Source organism: Hemiscyllium ocellatum, chromosome 11 (genome assembly GCF_020745735.1).
Source record: "Hemiscyllium ocellatum isolate sHemOce1 chromosome 11, sHemOce1.pat.X.cur, whole genome shotgun sequence".
NCBI lineage: Eukaryota > Metazoa > Chordata > Chondrichthyes > Orectolobiformes > Hemiscylliidae > Hemiscyllium > Hemiscyllium ocellatum.
In genome coordinates this window covers 24,870,490-24,888,185 of record NC_083411.1, presented here as the reverse complement: position 1 = coordinate 24,888,185, position 17,696 = coordinate 24,870,490, and the positions used below count along the sequence as shown (strand labels likewise).

The window sequence follows — 17,696 nt, the reverse complement described above, 5'->3', positions numbered from 1 at the left end:
TGGTGGAAGAACTGCACGGTTGAACTTCCCTGTCTTGAAATTATTTGTATGAAATTATAAATTGTAGTTCCAAGATGTAGACAGCTAAGAGTAGATTGTCATCAGTGATGTGGGGCAAGTGTTATTTTAAACTTTTCTTTGTGAAAGACTTCCTACAAATATTGACACTGAGATCCCTTTGGCCAAGAAACAACAGTGAAACATCATCACTGATGGGTGCTGTGACTTGCCTAAATACTCCTCTTATTGCCTATAGTAGATTTTAAGATGTATGAGTTACCAACTTTCAAGATCATAACTGGCACATGGAGGAGACTATGCTGTACACTTGATGATCAATGCATGAGTGTGAAGTTGAAATCCTGAGGAATATATAGCAGTTCCATATATAGAAATACAAGATACTTGTGAAAATAGTTTCCTGATAATAAATTAAGCTCACTCGATTTAAGAGTGTGTAGCAGTGCTTGCCAAAACTAAGAGTAAACATTTTCTCTAGTAAAGCAGCTCACAACTGAGCATGCTGACTGCAATTAATGATATACTTATATTACTTTACATCCCCTTTTGAATTTAATGTGAATGTTTGGGATCTCATTATCTTTGAATAACTAGTGGGCTAAGTAAATTCACTTGAGGTGATTGCAAACAGCAGTAATAACTGTGTTTTAAATTTGCATTCAAAAATATTGGATTCATGACCTTAATTCAAGAAATTCCCGTGTTTAATCAGTTTGAAAATACTGCTCCAGGAGGATATTTCAAAATAACTGATAAACGAAATTTCCTTTTTTTTGGTTGCAATGTTTGTTTGTTAGCTGAAGACTTGTATCCTGCCAAATCCGGTAAAGGAATATGAAAATGTTGCCACTGCTGTAGAAAGCTTTGAAGGGCCAGTTGGTTTGTGTATGATATAACCCTTCACCTTTTGTGGGGAGAAAGTTAAACAGTTTGCTTGCATGTGTATTATTAAATAACATGATCCATAAGCTTCCCCAATATTGCTTCTGGAATTATAACTACACAATTCCCAAACAGGTTCACCAAAGACCTTTCATTGTGGGCAGCATGCAAAATGATTATTTGTGTATGTTTTCCAAAATTAAGAATTGTCCAAATTTCATTTAAAATTTACAGCAGGTTGTGTCTGAAGATATGTCACCAATGCAGTGTCCAATAACCACTAAACTAGTCCTTGATGAAGACAAGGAGACAAATGAATCTATTGTCCAGGTCCATAGAAATTTGGTGAGGAAGCTGAAACCTCATCAAGTCGATGGTAAGTCAAGTATTCATATACTGCCTAGCAGTAAAACCTCAATTGATAGGTTGTGCATGGACCTAATTTTATAAACTGAAGGACCAACTCTGCCTGTCGCTGTCTAGGTCATTGTACAATTGCATTTCTATAGTACTGGATCCATCCATATTACAATAGGCATCAGCCAGTATAAAATTCATTGCACAAAATCAATGAATATAATGTTTTCCACAAAATGAGTAGAGCTGAAACATTATCTGATGTGTAGAAAAAAAACTTAGCAAATGCTAAAGGAAGACAATTTTTTTTTCTGCAAGACAGGGGAGGTGCAAAGCATTGGATAGAACTCCTTGTGGTCTGTGGAATCACCACGTGTCTGCATTGAATTGCCAGAGATGACATCAATTAGCCTGCATGTGGGTTTCTGACAAATGGTGTGTTATGCATTGTCTATTGCCAGTGGGGAATTGTCATTCTGCTCTCCTGCATTCTTGCCTACACAATTTGGTGCTGACCCACTCTTGTGCGTCAGGTCTCTTCATTCCTGAGCTCATTAATAAATAGGGTAAGGGTCATAGGTGCAAAGAATCTATTATGCAACCTTAATTGTCATGAAGTAATTCTTTAAGATAAATAATGCACAAATAGATGATTTGTTAATGCCCCTTGCTAGGTTGGTAAATTAGGTAAAAGGGTCTAGGTAAATTGTCTACTGTATACAGCACAACTTTGTTGCCAAAAACCGGGTGAGGGCAATGGGCAGCAAATCCATATGAAGACAAAGATGTAAAAGATGGAAGTTATGATCTAACAACAAGATCAGCCTGAAGCTAATTCTAGTAACCAATGTCTTCTGCTTAGCACTTTCACATATAGTTGTGATTTACTGAGCTGTGGGAGCTTCAGCACCAACATATTATCTGTTTACTCTGTCCGGTTGTCTGAGGTTCTCAACAGTTTATCTCTGCAAGCAGCATTGGAAGAACGTTTTAAAGAGAGAAATCAAGTTTCATAGTTTATTTGCATGTTGAAATTATCACACTCTGTACACCTGTCCATTTCCTTCATGACAGTTTGTGCTTACTCATTTCAACCTGCGTTTGCTATGGGATTTCTTGGATAACTGGATTCAGTTGACACTGTAACATTTAGATCCATGTACATTGACAGTCAACCTGTTGATGTTTGCTTGTTCGTGAGACAGTTGCTGAGACTTTTCAGGATTGTAGGAGGGTAGTGGACATCTTGACAATTGACCACCTAATCAGACTGCCCTAAAGCTACATGAATGGGTCTAGGCACCCAGCTGGGTTTGTTCTACTGTATGAGAGCAGTCTAAGGTGTGCATCACGTGCTGTAATCTACTGTCACTGATCATTCCAAACAATCTCATCTTGCTGACCCAATGGTGGTTAATTGTTGCAGTTGACTGCTTGAGTCATCTTCTGTTGATGCTTGAGACTGTTGTGTTCCACAAATGGTCTCTGTCTGTTTTGTGAGACATTTAACAATAGCTGCAGATTCAGTTACTTCATATTCCAATTAAATGCACATTTTCCAAAATTGACATTTTGATAACTCTTCACTTTTCATTTCAAGTTACGTAGATATTAAAAATTCATGTTTATTTTGCAGGTGTGCAATTCATGTGGGATTGTTGCTGTGAATCGGTGAGCAAAGCCTTGAAAGAGAATGGGTCTGGGTGCATTTTGGCACACTGTATGGGTCTTGGAAAGACACTACAGGTGAGGGTTTAGCCTGCAAAGAACTTGAGCACAGAAGCTGATGATACATCATGTATGCTTACAACTTTTTCGTTCCTGCAAAAAGTGTAAAATTTCTAAGAATCTCATTATTGATATTATCAAGGTTGCTGTGGGTCCATGGCATACTAAATGTTTTGCAATATGTCTTTTAACATGAAAGTTAGCTGCTGTAGCATTCCCACAGGGAAATATTATCTTGCAGCTAAAAAATGAAACATGAGTTAATCTGCTTTAACACACAGCAATGTTTCATATTGGAAGTGTGCACTCAATCAAATTGAGTTCAGGCATCTAATGTTGGAATCAGTATGCACTATTTCAGTGAAAAAGTGTTCATAATCATAACATTGAATATAAAACGAAGTGATTTATTTCTTCAGACAGTGCATGTAAGTGCAGAATGATAGGTATTGGTTACAAATGGAATGAAGTCAAAATTCCTTTTGTTTATGTCAAAAACATCAGAATATTTTAAAATATTTCTAGATATACTAATAAAATGGGTCAGCCACAGAGGAGCAGTGAAAGGGCAGCAAGAAACACACTTTAGTAAAATAGAGATGGGGTTGAAATACCACATTCACTGTCTTCCTCAGAAAAACAGACAAATATTTGGTTTGTGGCAAATCGGCCAAATTTATTCAGAACAAACCTCTGTTCACTATTGAAAAGGTGGTTTTCTCTCTGCCTCCTGACAGAAGTGGTGTACTGAAGCAACAGATGAAGGGGGAAAGAACAGCTTTAGTTATGTGGAACCGCTCATCTGTTGTGAATAAGGTTAGCTTTTTGCTGTGAAAAGTGGGGGATGGACCTTAATATAAAATGCACGTTAAAAAATTAACTTCAGATATAATGTTAGAATTGAACAGTTCAATCAATTGCAATTTACAGGGAAGTTTTTTTTGCTGACTCTGAAATGTAATCAGGTCTACATTCAAAATAGAATGTCAGTGTCAGCACCCACTTCTCAATTAGTAGTCCAGTAATGTTGAAATATGTCTGGCCATGCTGTTATGATCCAGACTTTTCAATAGTATGGGTAGGCATATATGAAGTAATTAACTGCGATCAGTTTGCATTACAAGTGTGAAAGACAGATTTTTTTTTTCTCTGTTTGGATTTGAGCTGCTGAAGCACATAACTGTCCACTCTTGACAAAAACTGAAAAATTTGTGCATTGTAGTAGCGCACACAACCAGAATATATCATTGAGTGAATGGCGAAGGTCTTAAAATTCTGCAGAAGAATGCATTTAATTGAATTGTTCATTAGACTGTTCAGTGAAGTACTTTATACTTGGTTGGGATTCCAGAAATGCTGCTTGTCAAATTGCCTGTTTTGGTCTTTATGAATAGTCTGTTTCTTATGGTACTACAGTAAGGTGTTCGGTGATTCTTCAGGTTATTAACTGATACTTGAATGTGTAAGTATAGATTTGTGCTTTAATATACATTGCCCTCAGCTCTGTAATTGTGTTCTGTTTCCTCTGAGATGGACTTTACTAGAAACTTAATGTGATTAAATCACAGCCATTTCAACATATCAATTTAAGTTTTGAAGATCTACTCAATGTTTTGGGTTTCTTAACGCATACCTTTTGAACATTTTAAAAGTTTTTTTCAACTTCCTAAAGTTTTAGGAAGTTAGTATCCATAACCTTAAAGCTAATTGCTCTACATACACGAAAATGGTCTGAGCCTTTTGGTGTAATTTGTTCTGTTGTCTTTTTGTGCACTTAAACTGTGTTGGTATGGAAAACAATTAAAAGCTACAGTGAACTTTTGAAATACAACTTATGTTTTGGCTGCAGGTGGTGACCTTCTTGCATACCATGTTGTTGGCTGAGAAGCTGAACTTCAGTACTGCCTTAATCGTTTGTCCACTTAATACAGTTCTTAATTGGATTAATGAATTTTCCAAATGGCAGGAAGGACTGGATGATGATGAATGTTTAGAGGTACTGTATACTTGGATTTTTCAATCAAGGTTGGGTTTTTAAAGTTGTAGTTTATAGGCTCTATCTGTACATCAAATTAAAATGTATAGTGAGCCCTACAATAACCTGGTTTAGTTTTATTCTTTTCTGACCTCCATCACTTAAGCTGTAGCCATGTTATACTTAGCCTCCTGCATCTTCTCTCGCTTGTTTTTGTCACCAAATATTGGTACAGCTGCAGGTCATTCGGCCCTTCAAGACTATTTTGTGGCAGGTTTGGAAGACAAAAAGGGAATGTAGAGTCTGTTGAACGATGAATGGCATTGGCAAGGGCATCATTTGACGCCCATTCCTAATTGCCTTGAACTGCTTGGTTGCTGCTCTTTCAGAAGCCATGTGAAGTTGCCCTGTTTTGTATCTGGGGTTACGTAGGCCAGTCAAGGAAAGGCACATTACTTTCCCCAAAAGACATCATTGAACCATATGACATTTTGGAATCTATCATTTAATTATAATGGTCACCATTACTGACTGACTTTCAATTCCAGATTATTTGTTGAATTTGTGCTATGGTAGAATTTGAGCCCATGCCTCCAGAGATTAAACCTAGGCTTCTGGATTGCTAGTTCACTAAGCCACCATCTCCTTATGTAATGTCTGTTAGAAGCTTAAGTTATGGTGTTTGGAGTGAGAAATGTAGTGATACAGGCTACTGTGGCATGAGTTTGCTAAATTAGGTTAAGACAAGTTTATGGTGTTTTAAAAACCAGGATAAAACTTCTAAAATCAAACTATTGGATGCTGAGGGGTGACCTTATAGAGGTGTATAAAATCATGAGGGGCATGGATAGGATAAATAGACGAAGTCTCTTCCCTGGGTGGGGAAATCCAGAACTAGAGGGCATAGGTTTAGGGAGAGAGGGGAAAGATATAAAGGAGACCTAAGGGGCAGTCTTTTCACGCCGAGGGTGGTACATGTAGGGAATGAGCTGCCAGAGGATGTGGTGGAGGCTGGTACAATTGCAACATTTAAAAGGCATCTGGATGGGTATATGAATAGGATGCGTTTGGAGGGATATGGGCCAGGTGCTGGCAGGTGGGACTAGATTGGGTTGGGATATCTGGTCAGCATGGATGAGTTGGACCAAAGGGTCTATTTCCATGCTGTACATCACTATGACTCTATGATGCAAAGCAAGCGAATGCGGATCTAATACTAAATAAATGTTATAGATTAATAGAGCTGTGCAGCATGGAAACAGGCCCTTTGATCCAATACGTCCAAGCCAACCAGATGTCCTAAATTAATCTAGTCCTCTTTGCCAGCATTTGACCCATATCATCTTGTTCCCATCCAGATGCCTTTAACATGTTGTATCAGCGTCCTCTACTTCTTCTGGCAGCTCATTCCATACACACAACACCCTCCATGAAACCGTTGCCCTTTAGGTCCCTTCTCAATCTTTTGCCTTTCATCTTAAACCTACGCCCTGTAGTTCACCCTGGGGAAATAACCTTGGGTATTCATCCTATCCGTGTCCCTCATGGTTTTATAAACCTCTATAAAGTCAGCCCTCAGGCTCTGATGCTCCAGGGAAAATAGCCTCAGCCAATTCAACCTCTCCCTATGGCTCAAACCATCTAACCCTGGCAACATTCTTGTAAATCTTTTCTGCACCTTTTCCAATTTCCCAACATCCATCCTATAGCAAGGAGTTCAGAACTGAACGCAGTATTCCAAAAGTGGTCTTACCAATTTCCTGCACAGCTGCAACATGATTTTCCAACTCCTATACTCAATGCACTGACCAATAAAGGCAAACATACCAAACACTTTCTTCACTATCCTATCTACCTGCAACTCCATTGTCAAGGAACTATGAACCTGCAGTCTCTATGTTCAGCAGCACTCCCCATGACCTTCGCATTAAGTGCATATGTCCTGTTCTGATTTGCCTTTCCAAAATGCAGCACCTCCCATCTATCTAAATTAACCTCCATCTGCTGCCACTCCTTGGCCCTTTGGCCTATCTGATCAAAGTCCTGTTGTAACCTTTGCTGTCCACTGCTCCAATTTTGGTGTCATCTACTAACTTACCAACTATATGTTCTATGTTCTCATCCAAACCATTTATATAAATGATGAAAAGTAGTGAACCCAGCACTGATCCTTGTGGCACACCGTTGTTCACAGGCCTCCGAAAAGCAACCCTCCACCACCACGTTCTGCTTTCTACCTTTGAGCCAGTTCTGTATCCAAATGGCAATTTCTCACTGTATTTTCTATGATCTAACCTTGCTTACTAGTCCACCATGAGGAGCCTTGTCGAATGCCTTACTGAAGTCCATATAGATCATGTCCAGTGCTCTGCCTTCATCAATCCTCCTTGTTACTTCAAAAGAAGTTAATCAAGATAGTGAGATATGATTTCCCCAACGCACAGCCCCCTGTTGCCTATCCCTAATCAATCCTTGCCTTTCGAAATACATGTTAATGCTCAGGATCCCCTCGAGCAATTTGTCTATTACTGATATCAGGCTCGCTTGTCTGTAGTTTCCTGGCTTTTCCTTGCCACCTTTTTAAAATAGTGGTATCATGTTAGCTAAACTTCCAGTCATGGCACTTCACTTGTGGCTATTGATACAAATATCTCAGCAAGGGGCCCAGCAGTCACTTCCCTGACTTCCCACAGAGCTCTAGGGTGCACCTGATCAGGTCTTGGGGATTTATCTGTCTTTGCATTTTGAGACCTCTGTAATACAGATGTTGTTGTTAACTTCTAATTAATACATGCAGCACAAAATCAGTACTTTTAAAAGTTGAATTATAACCAGCCTTTTGTGTATTACCAGCTTTCTTTCCTCCAGTACTTGTCTGGCATTAAGTCCCTAGCTTCAGCTCAAAACTCTCCAATAACTGCTCCACTAGTTCCTTCTCTCTCCACCCCTTTACTTTACACCCCTTTTGAATCATTGATTTGTGACTAATATTCAGAAATATAGTTCTGTTTGTGTTGTTTTCTGTTCTAAAGGTAAATGAATTAGCAACAGTTAAACGTCCTCAGGAGCGGGCCTACATGCTTGAAAGATGGATGGAAGACGGTGGTGTCATGATTTTAGGTTATGAGATGTACCGTAATCTTGCACAAGGCAGGAATGTGAAAAGTAAGAAATTGAAAGAACTATTCCAGAGGACTTTAGTAAATCCAGGTGAGCTGTTCCCTTTTTTTCCCCTATGGCTTTAGTACTCTTCAGAAAATTGCAAATTTAATTACCAAAAATGGTGAAGTCCATAATATTACGGGAAAAATATCTATTTGAAAATTTAAGAGAATTTGGCACAAAATTAAACACCAATTTGTCATTAATTCATTTTAAAATTCTCAATTATGGAAGAGATTCATTCCTAATAAGTCACCCTTGTGTAAAGAATTAGAAGTTTCATTTCAGTAACTGAGTATGAGAGATTTGTGATGTATCAACATAAGTATTTTTAAATTCCAAATTAAAATATTGAAAATATACTCCCATAGTCTTTTGGTATTTGTGTTGTCTTAAAAAGAAAACTTCCAACAACTCAACACCCATTCAGGAGTAAATGTTATAATGTGACTGCATAACCTGACATAGGAGTTGGTGAAACTCCTGAAAATCGATATATAGTACCTGAAAATCAAAGCAGTCCTGAAAAATCTGAGTCCTCAATTCACAAAAAAATTGATTGCTGCTATGGGATGCATAGGTATTTTGCTGGGACAGCCTTTCTAGTTTTGTAGTTTTCTCTCCTTGCAACTCTGGTCCATCTCCAGAGTAGCACTTTTGTTTTGAGGTCAAGCATTCAAAAGAAAAACTCTAAAGTTCTGCAATTTGAATTGTAAATTCTACTTGCATATTGATGCCCGCTCATAGATGGGAATCTTTAGTTGGACCAAGTTATTTTGATGATAAATTGAATAAATACTTGAATTAAATGTCTGCCATTCTTCCATAGAGTACCTGAAACTCCTGGTACATGTATTTTTATTCTGAGTTTGCTTTTGAGTACCACATCAGAACTGACAGGAGGTGCTTTTACAATGTTTAGATGAAAGTTGGAAGCAAAAAAGGGTCTCGATTCTGTGAACATTTTTTCAAAGAAACATCATTTTTACTATGGCAGGGTACCCCTCATTTGCATACTGCCTTCAACCAAAAAGGAGCCCAAAACCACTTGATCGTTCCAGCAAGTTTTGATGGTTCTACTCTTGTGAATGTTTCATTCATTAATAGTTTGCAGAGATGATTACTTACATCTTGTTCCACATAGAACTGAAAAGACGATTTAATCAAAATTTAATTCTATAACACGATAGTTTGTACCATACATCAAATGGGGTGGCACGGTGTCTGTGGTTAGCACTGCTACCTCTCAGCAGCAGGGTCCCAGGTTTGATTCCAGCCTCAGGCAACTGTCTGTGTGGAGTTTGCACGTTCTCCCCATGTTTGTGTGGGTTTCCTCCGGGTGCTCTGGTTTCCTCCTACAGTCCAAAAATGTGCAGGTTAGGTGAATGCTAAATTGCCCATAGTGAGGTTCATCAGCCAGAGGGAAGTGGGTCTGGGTGGTTTACTCTTTTTGGAGGGTTGGTGTGGATTGGTTGGGCCAAAAGGCCTGTTTCCACACTCTAGGGAATCTAATCTAATTCCCTTGCGTAGAGTGTTTTAAATTTGCATTTAGTGTTCTGTCATTTTTGAGTATTACCTTTGAAAATTAACATCTGAGCTACTTGGATGATGCGCAAGATTCTATTCTCTCTAAGAACTCTCTAGAGCAGGCTAAAAGAGAATGCTCTATCTGTTTATTTGTTGCTGTAGCTACCTTTCTCGGACACACATCAGGGAGCTATCTATTTGACCTCATTTCAGTCCATAAGAAATGAAAAGAGAAAAGTTGGTGCTGAAAGTTGTTTAAGAACCTGGAAAACATGTTGCTGTCCAAGATACTGACCAAGAAACCTTATTTAGCCTGCCAATGGTGGTAGTGGGGTGATGGTTTACAGCAATTAATTCTCAATTCGCAAATAGTTACCAGCTTGCAGCAGCTAATTTAATGACCTCTTCACCTTCAATTCCAACAAGTTGAAAGATCAGGTTCTTATCTTGAAGTTTCGACTGTACACAAAGGCAAATTTTTCCCAAAACTTTGAACTCTTTAAGGAAATTGGTCTTGTTAAATGTGGTTGCTTTGATTACTTTCCTCTATATTTTAACTGCAATTTGTTAGATAAAAGATGTCTGATATTTTTTGAAACGGAGCAGTAGTTTTGGATTTTACTTGTGTTTAAAAAAATTTTCCCAATCCATATCCTTTCAAACACTCTCCATACCTGTCTTCCCTCACATCTCTTCCAGCAAAGCAAATGACTAGCTGTTTGTATGAGTTGCTCACTGCATCATTATGCCTGACCCTTTATCCCACTTCACTTCTTGATGTTAAATATTATTTTAACCAGCCCTTCTCAGGGCAAGGGAAAAAAGCCATATGATTATATTTCAGTAAATGATAAGGAGCTACTGCACCTAGTCTAGTGATTACTACAATTATTCAGCAGATTTATTGAGAGTACTGCAGCTAAGCTTAACAGAGAATAACTCAACATGGAGCTAATGTGTAGCCTCTGCTGAATTATTTAATCTAAGCCAGAATGGTACTCAGATTAAAATGAACTGAGTAGTTATTAGTGAAGAAAATCAAAATTGTGTCATCTAAGGATTTATCTTCCACTTCCTCCTTTCCTCTCTCATGCTTTCTTCCCTTGAAAGCAGCACATACAAAAATGTAAACTATTTTCAAGTGCTGATGAGAATCCAGTTCTAACTCTGCAACTTTGTCCCCAGAATTGCATAATTTTGAGGCAAGATGAACCCCATTTGGCCTATCTTATCTGCACTGACACTTCAGATCAGCATGATAACTTAATACTATTCTTTTTTTTTCCCCTATTGCCTTGCACATTGGGTTATTATTTAAATAGAAGCATTGTCCTTTTGAATGTCTCAATTGAGCCCTACTTCCAGGCATTCCAAAAACATTTGTGAAGAAAAGAATTTTCTCCCTTTATATTTATTTCTTTTGCAAATCACTTTTGAATTGGTTTCCTTTTGTTCTTAAGCCTTTTAGAACTGTTTCTAAAAGTTTTCCGACCAAAAGGAGACCAATTCAAAAGTTTCTCCTCATCAACTCTTTCCAGCCCCCTTATGATGTAAAGTATCTTCTTAGCTGCTTTCTTTCTTTGGAGGACACTCCCAATCTGTCCACTCCCTCTCATAACTGCAGTTTCTCAGCTTTGGAATGATGCTTGTTGCGCATCTCCAGTGCAGTGCATCCTTTATACAGCTGAAAATGTGTTGCTTGAAAAGCGCAGCAGGTCAGGCAGCATCCAAGGAGCAGGAGAATCGACGTTTCGGGCATGAGCCCTTCAGGAATGAGGAAAGTGTGCCAAGCAGGCTAAGATAAAAGGTAGGGGGGAGGGGCATTGAAATGCGATAGGTGGAAGGAGGTTAAGGTGAGGGTTTTAGGCCGGAGTGGGGGTGTGGGCGAAGAGATCAGGAAGAAGATTGCAGGTTAGGAAGGCGGTGCTGAGTTGGAGGGATTTGACTGAGACAAGGTGTGGGGAGGGGAAATGAAACTGGAGAAATCTGAGTTCATCCCTGGTGGTTGGAGGGTTCCTAGGCAGAAGATGAGGTGCTGTTCCTCCAGCCGTCATGTTGCTATGGTCTGGCGATGGAGGAGTCCAAGGACCTGTATGTCCTTGGTGGAGTGGGAGGAAGAGCTGAAGTGTTGAGCCACGGGGTGGTTGGGTTGGTTGGTTGGTCCGGGTGTCCCAGAGATGTTCTCTGAAACATTCCGCAAGTAGGCGGCCTGACTCCCCAATATAGAGGAGGCCACATCGGGTGCAGCAGATGCAGTAAATGTGTGTGGAGGTGCAGGTGAATTTGTGGCGGATATGGAAGGATCCCTTGGGGCCTTGGAGGGAAATAAGGGGAGAGGTGTGGGTGCAAGTTTTGCATTTCTTGTGGTTGCAGGGGATGGTGCCGGGAGTGGAGGTTGGGTTGGTGCGGGGGGTGTGGACCCTGACGAGGGAGTCACGGAGGGAGTGGTCTTTTCGGACAGGGCAGAACGCCACTGGTCCTCACCTACCACCCCACCAACCTCCATCTAAGTCGTATCATCCGTCGTCATTTCCGCCACCTCCAAACGGACGCCACCACCAGAGATATATTTCCCTCCCCTCCCCTATCAAATTCTCAAACATCCTTTATGCAGTGTGGTATCCAGAACTATATACCCCACACTAGCTGGGGTCTAACAGATGTCTTCTACAAGATCATCAGATACATATTGAAAAACCAAAGCTAACATCCTCACTACAAACTTCATACTTTTTGTTGGTACAAACACCCTCCAACAATGTTTGTTTGGCTGAATCAGACAGTTTGTAACCTCTTTGTTCTAGCTTTGATCTAAATTTGTTAGCATATTTCTATACGTCAAAGATGTCCTACATTGCATTTCCATATCCTCTGCCTCTGTAACTCAACATATTTGCCATTGAAGCACGTCACTCTTTTGTCATCTTTTACAAATGGCAATGGATGCAGAATCAGTTATTAATTTTAAATCTGACATAGATAAAAGTTGTTAAATGAAAATATTAAGGGATATTGGTCGAAGGCTGGTACATTGAGTTTGAATGACCGAACAGGCTCGAGAAGCTGATGGCCTACTCCTGTTTCTATATCCCCCTCTACTCTACCAATATTTACCTGACTGGCCTCTCCAGTCAACTTTACTTCATTTAAAGATCTAGTACCTAGAAGTAGTCTTCACCTATCACCCCTGTGCCTGCTGACTTGTATTGGTGCTGCATTTATCATTCTCATTCTGTGTTTAAAAACTAGCCTTGTTCAGCACTATAACTTTGCCGTTTTCCCCTCTATTGTGTCCCTCTGAATCTTGCAGTTTTGTGCATTTTCTGCTTCCCTTGCCCTATCATAGATGGCAGGGGCTTATATTGACAAAGCCCCATATGTTGAAATAATTCCTGAAACAGTTACTTTTTTTCTCCCTCAGTCCTTTTTAAAGATTCTCCTTATATTCTGCTTCAACCGAGCATTATTCTGGTGAATTTTTTTCTGCATGTTGTCTGCAGAAAGCTGTAATTTCTTTCAAACAATGAAAAATGTCATTAATAATCTCAAATTAGTTTTAGTAATGTATAGGCAGTGGTATGAATCCAATAATGGTTTATAACTTGTGATTTTGTTTATACGCAAAGCATTGAAATGCGTGTTTATTTTACCTGGCTATGATGCATAAAAGTACAACTATATTCATGAAAAGCTGCATACTGTTTGATATAAGAGGTTAGCATGTATTCATAAGACAATGGTTCCATTCAAAAAGTAAGCAAGTTTTGAAGAAAGAAATGAAAGTTACTGTGAATAAGTGAAAAATACTATTCCGGGCTAAACAGATGATAGAAACTAGTCAGTCAACCTATTTTGCAAGTTTTAAAAACACTTATGTATTTATTAAAATACTAAATTTACTCACTTTAATTAGACATGTTTTTTGCAAGTCATATAGTAGACAAAAATACAAGAAGTTAAGTGGTAGTGATTAGATAAGTTTGTAGAAAACTTAGTAAGATGGTGCAACAAATTTTCATTTTGTTGCTACAAGCATACAGAGCAAAATTAGTGAACCCAAGGTGTCATATTTTGTGCTCAAGATGAAACAAGGGCCCTGGCCACTCAACTGATTTTTTTTAAATACTGAAATGGTTTAAATTAAAACAGTATTAAAGGGGAGGTGCTGTGTTGGGTGAATTGATACTCTTCTAGATATTCTGGTAAAATTTGCTTATTCTGCAACGCATTCGATTCTTAATTCAAAGGTTGCTGCTTCATATAATTGTGAGCCGACACCAAGTTTCTATTTGCCTATTGCTTGATTCAAATTATTGAATAACTCAACCTCTAATTCAAAGCATGAGTTTTATCAGGGTAGTTTTATCATATGCTTTGGACACAGGTATTATTTGGCAATCTTCGAACAATAAAGTGATCTGTCTTTGGTGGTGCAAAAGATACCTGTTGGCCAAAGTTCAGCTTTGGTACATCAAATGGCAACAGTTAAAATTGAGACATATAAGTGTGCAATGTTTTCCAGAATTGTCTTGGGAATTATAGGACAACTTACAGTCATAGAGTCATACAGATGTACAGCACGGAAACAGACCCTTCAGTCCAACCCGTCCAAGCCGACCAGATTTCCCAACCCAACCCAATCCAGTCCCACCTGCCAGCAGTCGGCCCATACCCCTCCAAGCCCTTCCTATTCATATACCCATCCAGATGCCTTTTAAATGTTGCAATTATACCAGCCTCCACCACTTTCTCTGGTAGCTCATTCCATACACGTACCATCCTCTGTGAGAAAAAGTTGCCCCTTAGGTCTCTTTTATATTTTTCCCCTCTCACCCTAAACCTATGCCCTCTAGTTCTGGGCACCCTCACCCCAGGGAAAAGAGTTTGTCTATTTATCCTGTCCATGCTCCTCATGATTTTTATAACACTATACGAGGTCACCCCTCAGCCTCCAACGCTCCAGGGAAAACAGCCCTCTCCCTTTAGAACAAATCCTCCAACCGTGGCAACATCATTGTAAATTTTTTCTGTACCCTTTTTAAGTTTCACAACATCTTTCTGATAGGAAGGAGACCAGAATTGTGCATAATATTCCAAAGTTGACCTAACCTATGTCCTGTACAGCCGCAACATGACCTCCCAACTCCTGTACTCAGTACTCTGACCAATAAAGGAGAGTATACCAAACACTACCTTCATTATCCTATCTAGCTGCGACTCTACATTCATGGAGATTATGAACTTGCACTCCAAGGTCTCTTTGTATTCTCCCTTTGAATTAGTTCCGTATCCAGATGGCTAGTTCTCCCTGTATTCAGTGAGATCTAACCTTGCTAACGAGTTTCCCATGTGGAACCTTGTCGAATGCCTTACTGAAGTCCATAAAGATCACATCTACCACTCTGCCCTCATCAATCCTCTTTGTTTCTACTTCAGAAAACTCAATCAAGTTTGAGAGACATGATTTCCCAAGCACAAAGCCATGTTGACTATCCCTAATTAGTCCTTGCCTTTCCAAATACATGTACATCCTGTCCCTCAGGATTCCCTCCACAGCATGCACACCACAGATGTCAGGCTCACTGGTCTATAGTTCCCTGGCTTGTCCTTACCACCTGCTTAAACAGTGGCACCACGTTAGCCAACCTCCAGTCTTCTAGCACCTCACCTGTGACTATCGATGATACAAATATCTCTGCAAGAGGCCCAGCAATCACTTCCCTAGCTTCCCACAGAATTTATCCACTTTTGTGTTTCAAGACATCCAGCACTTACTCCTCTATAATTTGGACGTTTTTCAAGATGTCACCATCTAGTTCCCTACCCTACAGTCTACATCTTCCATGTCCTTTTCCACAGTAAACACTGATGCAAAATACTCATTTAATATTTCCCCTCTCCTGCAACTCTGTACAAAGTAGCCTTGCTGATCTTTGAGGGGCACTATTCTCTCCATAGTTACCCTTTTGTCTTTAATATATTTGTAAAAACCCTTTGAATTCTCCTTAATCCTATTTGTCAAAGTTTTCTCATGTCCCCTTTTTGCCCTCCTGATTTCCCTGTTAAATATACTCCTGTTCCATTTATACTCTTCTAAGGATTCATTCGATCTATCTTGTCTGTACCTGACATATGCTTCCTTCTTTTTCTTAACCAAACCTTCAATTTCTTTAGTCATCCAGCATTCCTGCACCTACCAGCCTTTCCTTTCACCTTAACAGGAATATACTTTCTCTGGATTCTCGTTATCTCATTTCTGAAGACTTCCCATTTTCCAGCCGTTCCTTTACCTGCAAACATCTGCCCCCAATCAGTTTTTGAATGTTCTTGCCTAATATCCTCAAAATTAGCCTTCCTCCAATTGAAAACTTCAACTTTTAGATCTGATCTATCCTTTTCCATCACAAGTTTTGTACCAACTTGTGGAGTGTTGAAAATCAGGTTGAGCAGAGTAAGAAATATGGTGGGACAAAATGTGGCAGGTTGTTCTAGGACCTTCTGGGGACAAAAAAAAGCAATTAAAAGGTTTATTTCGAGGGTTTGCTGGTTCACAAAATTGTATCAACATGAATGCTAAGGCAATTATTGTGCTCAACAGTGATGCTTAGTGGCCAACATGTGCAACTACATGCGAGCACCTTTGCTTCTTTCCATGTAAGTTAAATCTCTCGGAATCGTCTCCAAATTCATTACACTGAGCTTCGTGACAGGTGAGGTACCCTTGGTTCCACATGAATCTCTATGTAACCTGATATATCTACAAATTCAGATTCTGATAAACAACGATAAATATGGAAAAAATCTTCTCATCAAGTCTTTTAAATTTACAATGTCCTGATCTTGTAAAAGGCTTTTTCTGAAGTATCTGCAATCCTCCTTTGCTTAGACTGCTGCTTTCAGGCATGTGCAGTACAATTAAATGTGTTTTCATGACACAGCATGAAATTCTCTAGTGTCTACAGCCTTCATGATCTTGTCTAGCAAAGCACATTTTCAAGATCATTACTTCCATTGCCTCCCTGGCTATGTTAATACACAAAAGAAAATCTTCTATCATGCCAGGTTTCAGTCAAGTTTGACTTGTCCAGTAATAACATCAGCTGGGATCATTGCACAATCTTAGGAGTATCCTCTCCAATATTTGGAGATGCCAGTATTGGACTGGGGTGTAACTGATTAACAAAATCAGCCATCATTTGTTAATAGCAAGCTCAGTATTTAGCAAGCTCATTTATATGTTTGGGAAAGTTCAAAGTCTCCGACGCAATGGACCTTGCATCACTTTTCTATGGGAGCAAGACTTGGGTAACCCACTGGCAGCAGAGGCACTGCATCTTCTGAGTCTGAGTTCTATTTCCAAAATCAGGTGGCAGTACAAAATCTCCAGCACCCAGGTTCACGTTCACATTGTGATGGGTTATGTGGTTCACATGGAGAGTTCCTGAATATCGCCGTATACTTATCGCACTGGATTGCATCATGGGACATCCCAAACTGAGATTCAAGCACAATATGACTTGCAAGTTGGATCCCAATGCATGAGGGAGAAAAATACAACTTTGAATAGATCGAATTGGAAACATCTGTCATCAAATAACTACAGCATTTTGAGAACAAAGTCAGGTGCCTTCAGGATAAGCAAGCATGGCATCAAGGCAATGGTTCCATTCATTCCTTTGTGTATGCAGTACTTGTAGATGGTTATGCAATTTGTGAATTGGCGAAACATTTGAGACATCAACCTAGACTTGTCGACCATTTTTAAACTGAACCTCATTTGTCGAAACAGCTGAAGAATTTGATGGAATTGAAGTGCATTTATCTATAATGCATGTTTTTTTTAATCCTTCTGTTCTAGCTTTAGGGCACCTTGTCTATCAGTAAGTTATTAATACTAGGAAATTATATGCATAAAAAATGAATTTTATATGTAAAGTATGTCAAGAGTTTTTTTAATTAATTAATTAGGATTAATTTCTGCCCACTGAGTTGTTTTGCATTCCACCTTTGCACTTTATCAAAACTGGAACTCTGATTTTAACAT

The 17,696-nt window shown here is 39.2% G+C and overlaps 1 protein-coding gene across 5 annotated transcripts in view; it reads left to right on the top strand.

The window, feature by feature from the left end:
* The window catches only part of atrx (ATRX chromatin remodeler), a 230,120-nt gene that overhangs the window by 121,759 nt on the left and 90,665 nt on the right, over positions 1 to 17,696 (top strand). For all 5 annotated transcript variants that reach the window (XM_060832473.1, XM_060832472.1, XM_060832474.1 and 2 more), the window contains 4 exons: positions 1,138 to 1,279; positions 2,897 to 3,006; positions 4,838 to 4,984; positions 7,996 to 8,173. In XM_060832473.1, the coding sequence (XP_060688456.1) occupies positions 1,138 to 1,279; positions 2,897 to 3,006; positions 4,838 to 4,984; positions 7,996 to 8,173 (577 nt within the window). The remainder of the gene's footprint in view (positions 1 to 1,137; positions 1,280 to 2,896; positions 3,007 to 4,837; positions 4,985 to 7,995; positions 8,174 to 17,696) is intronic.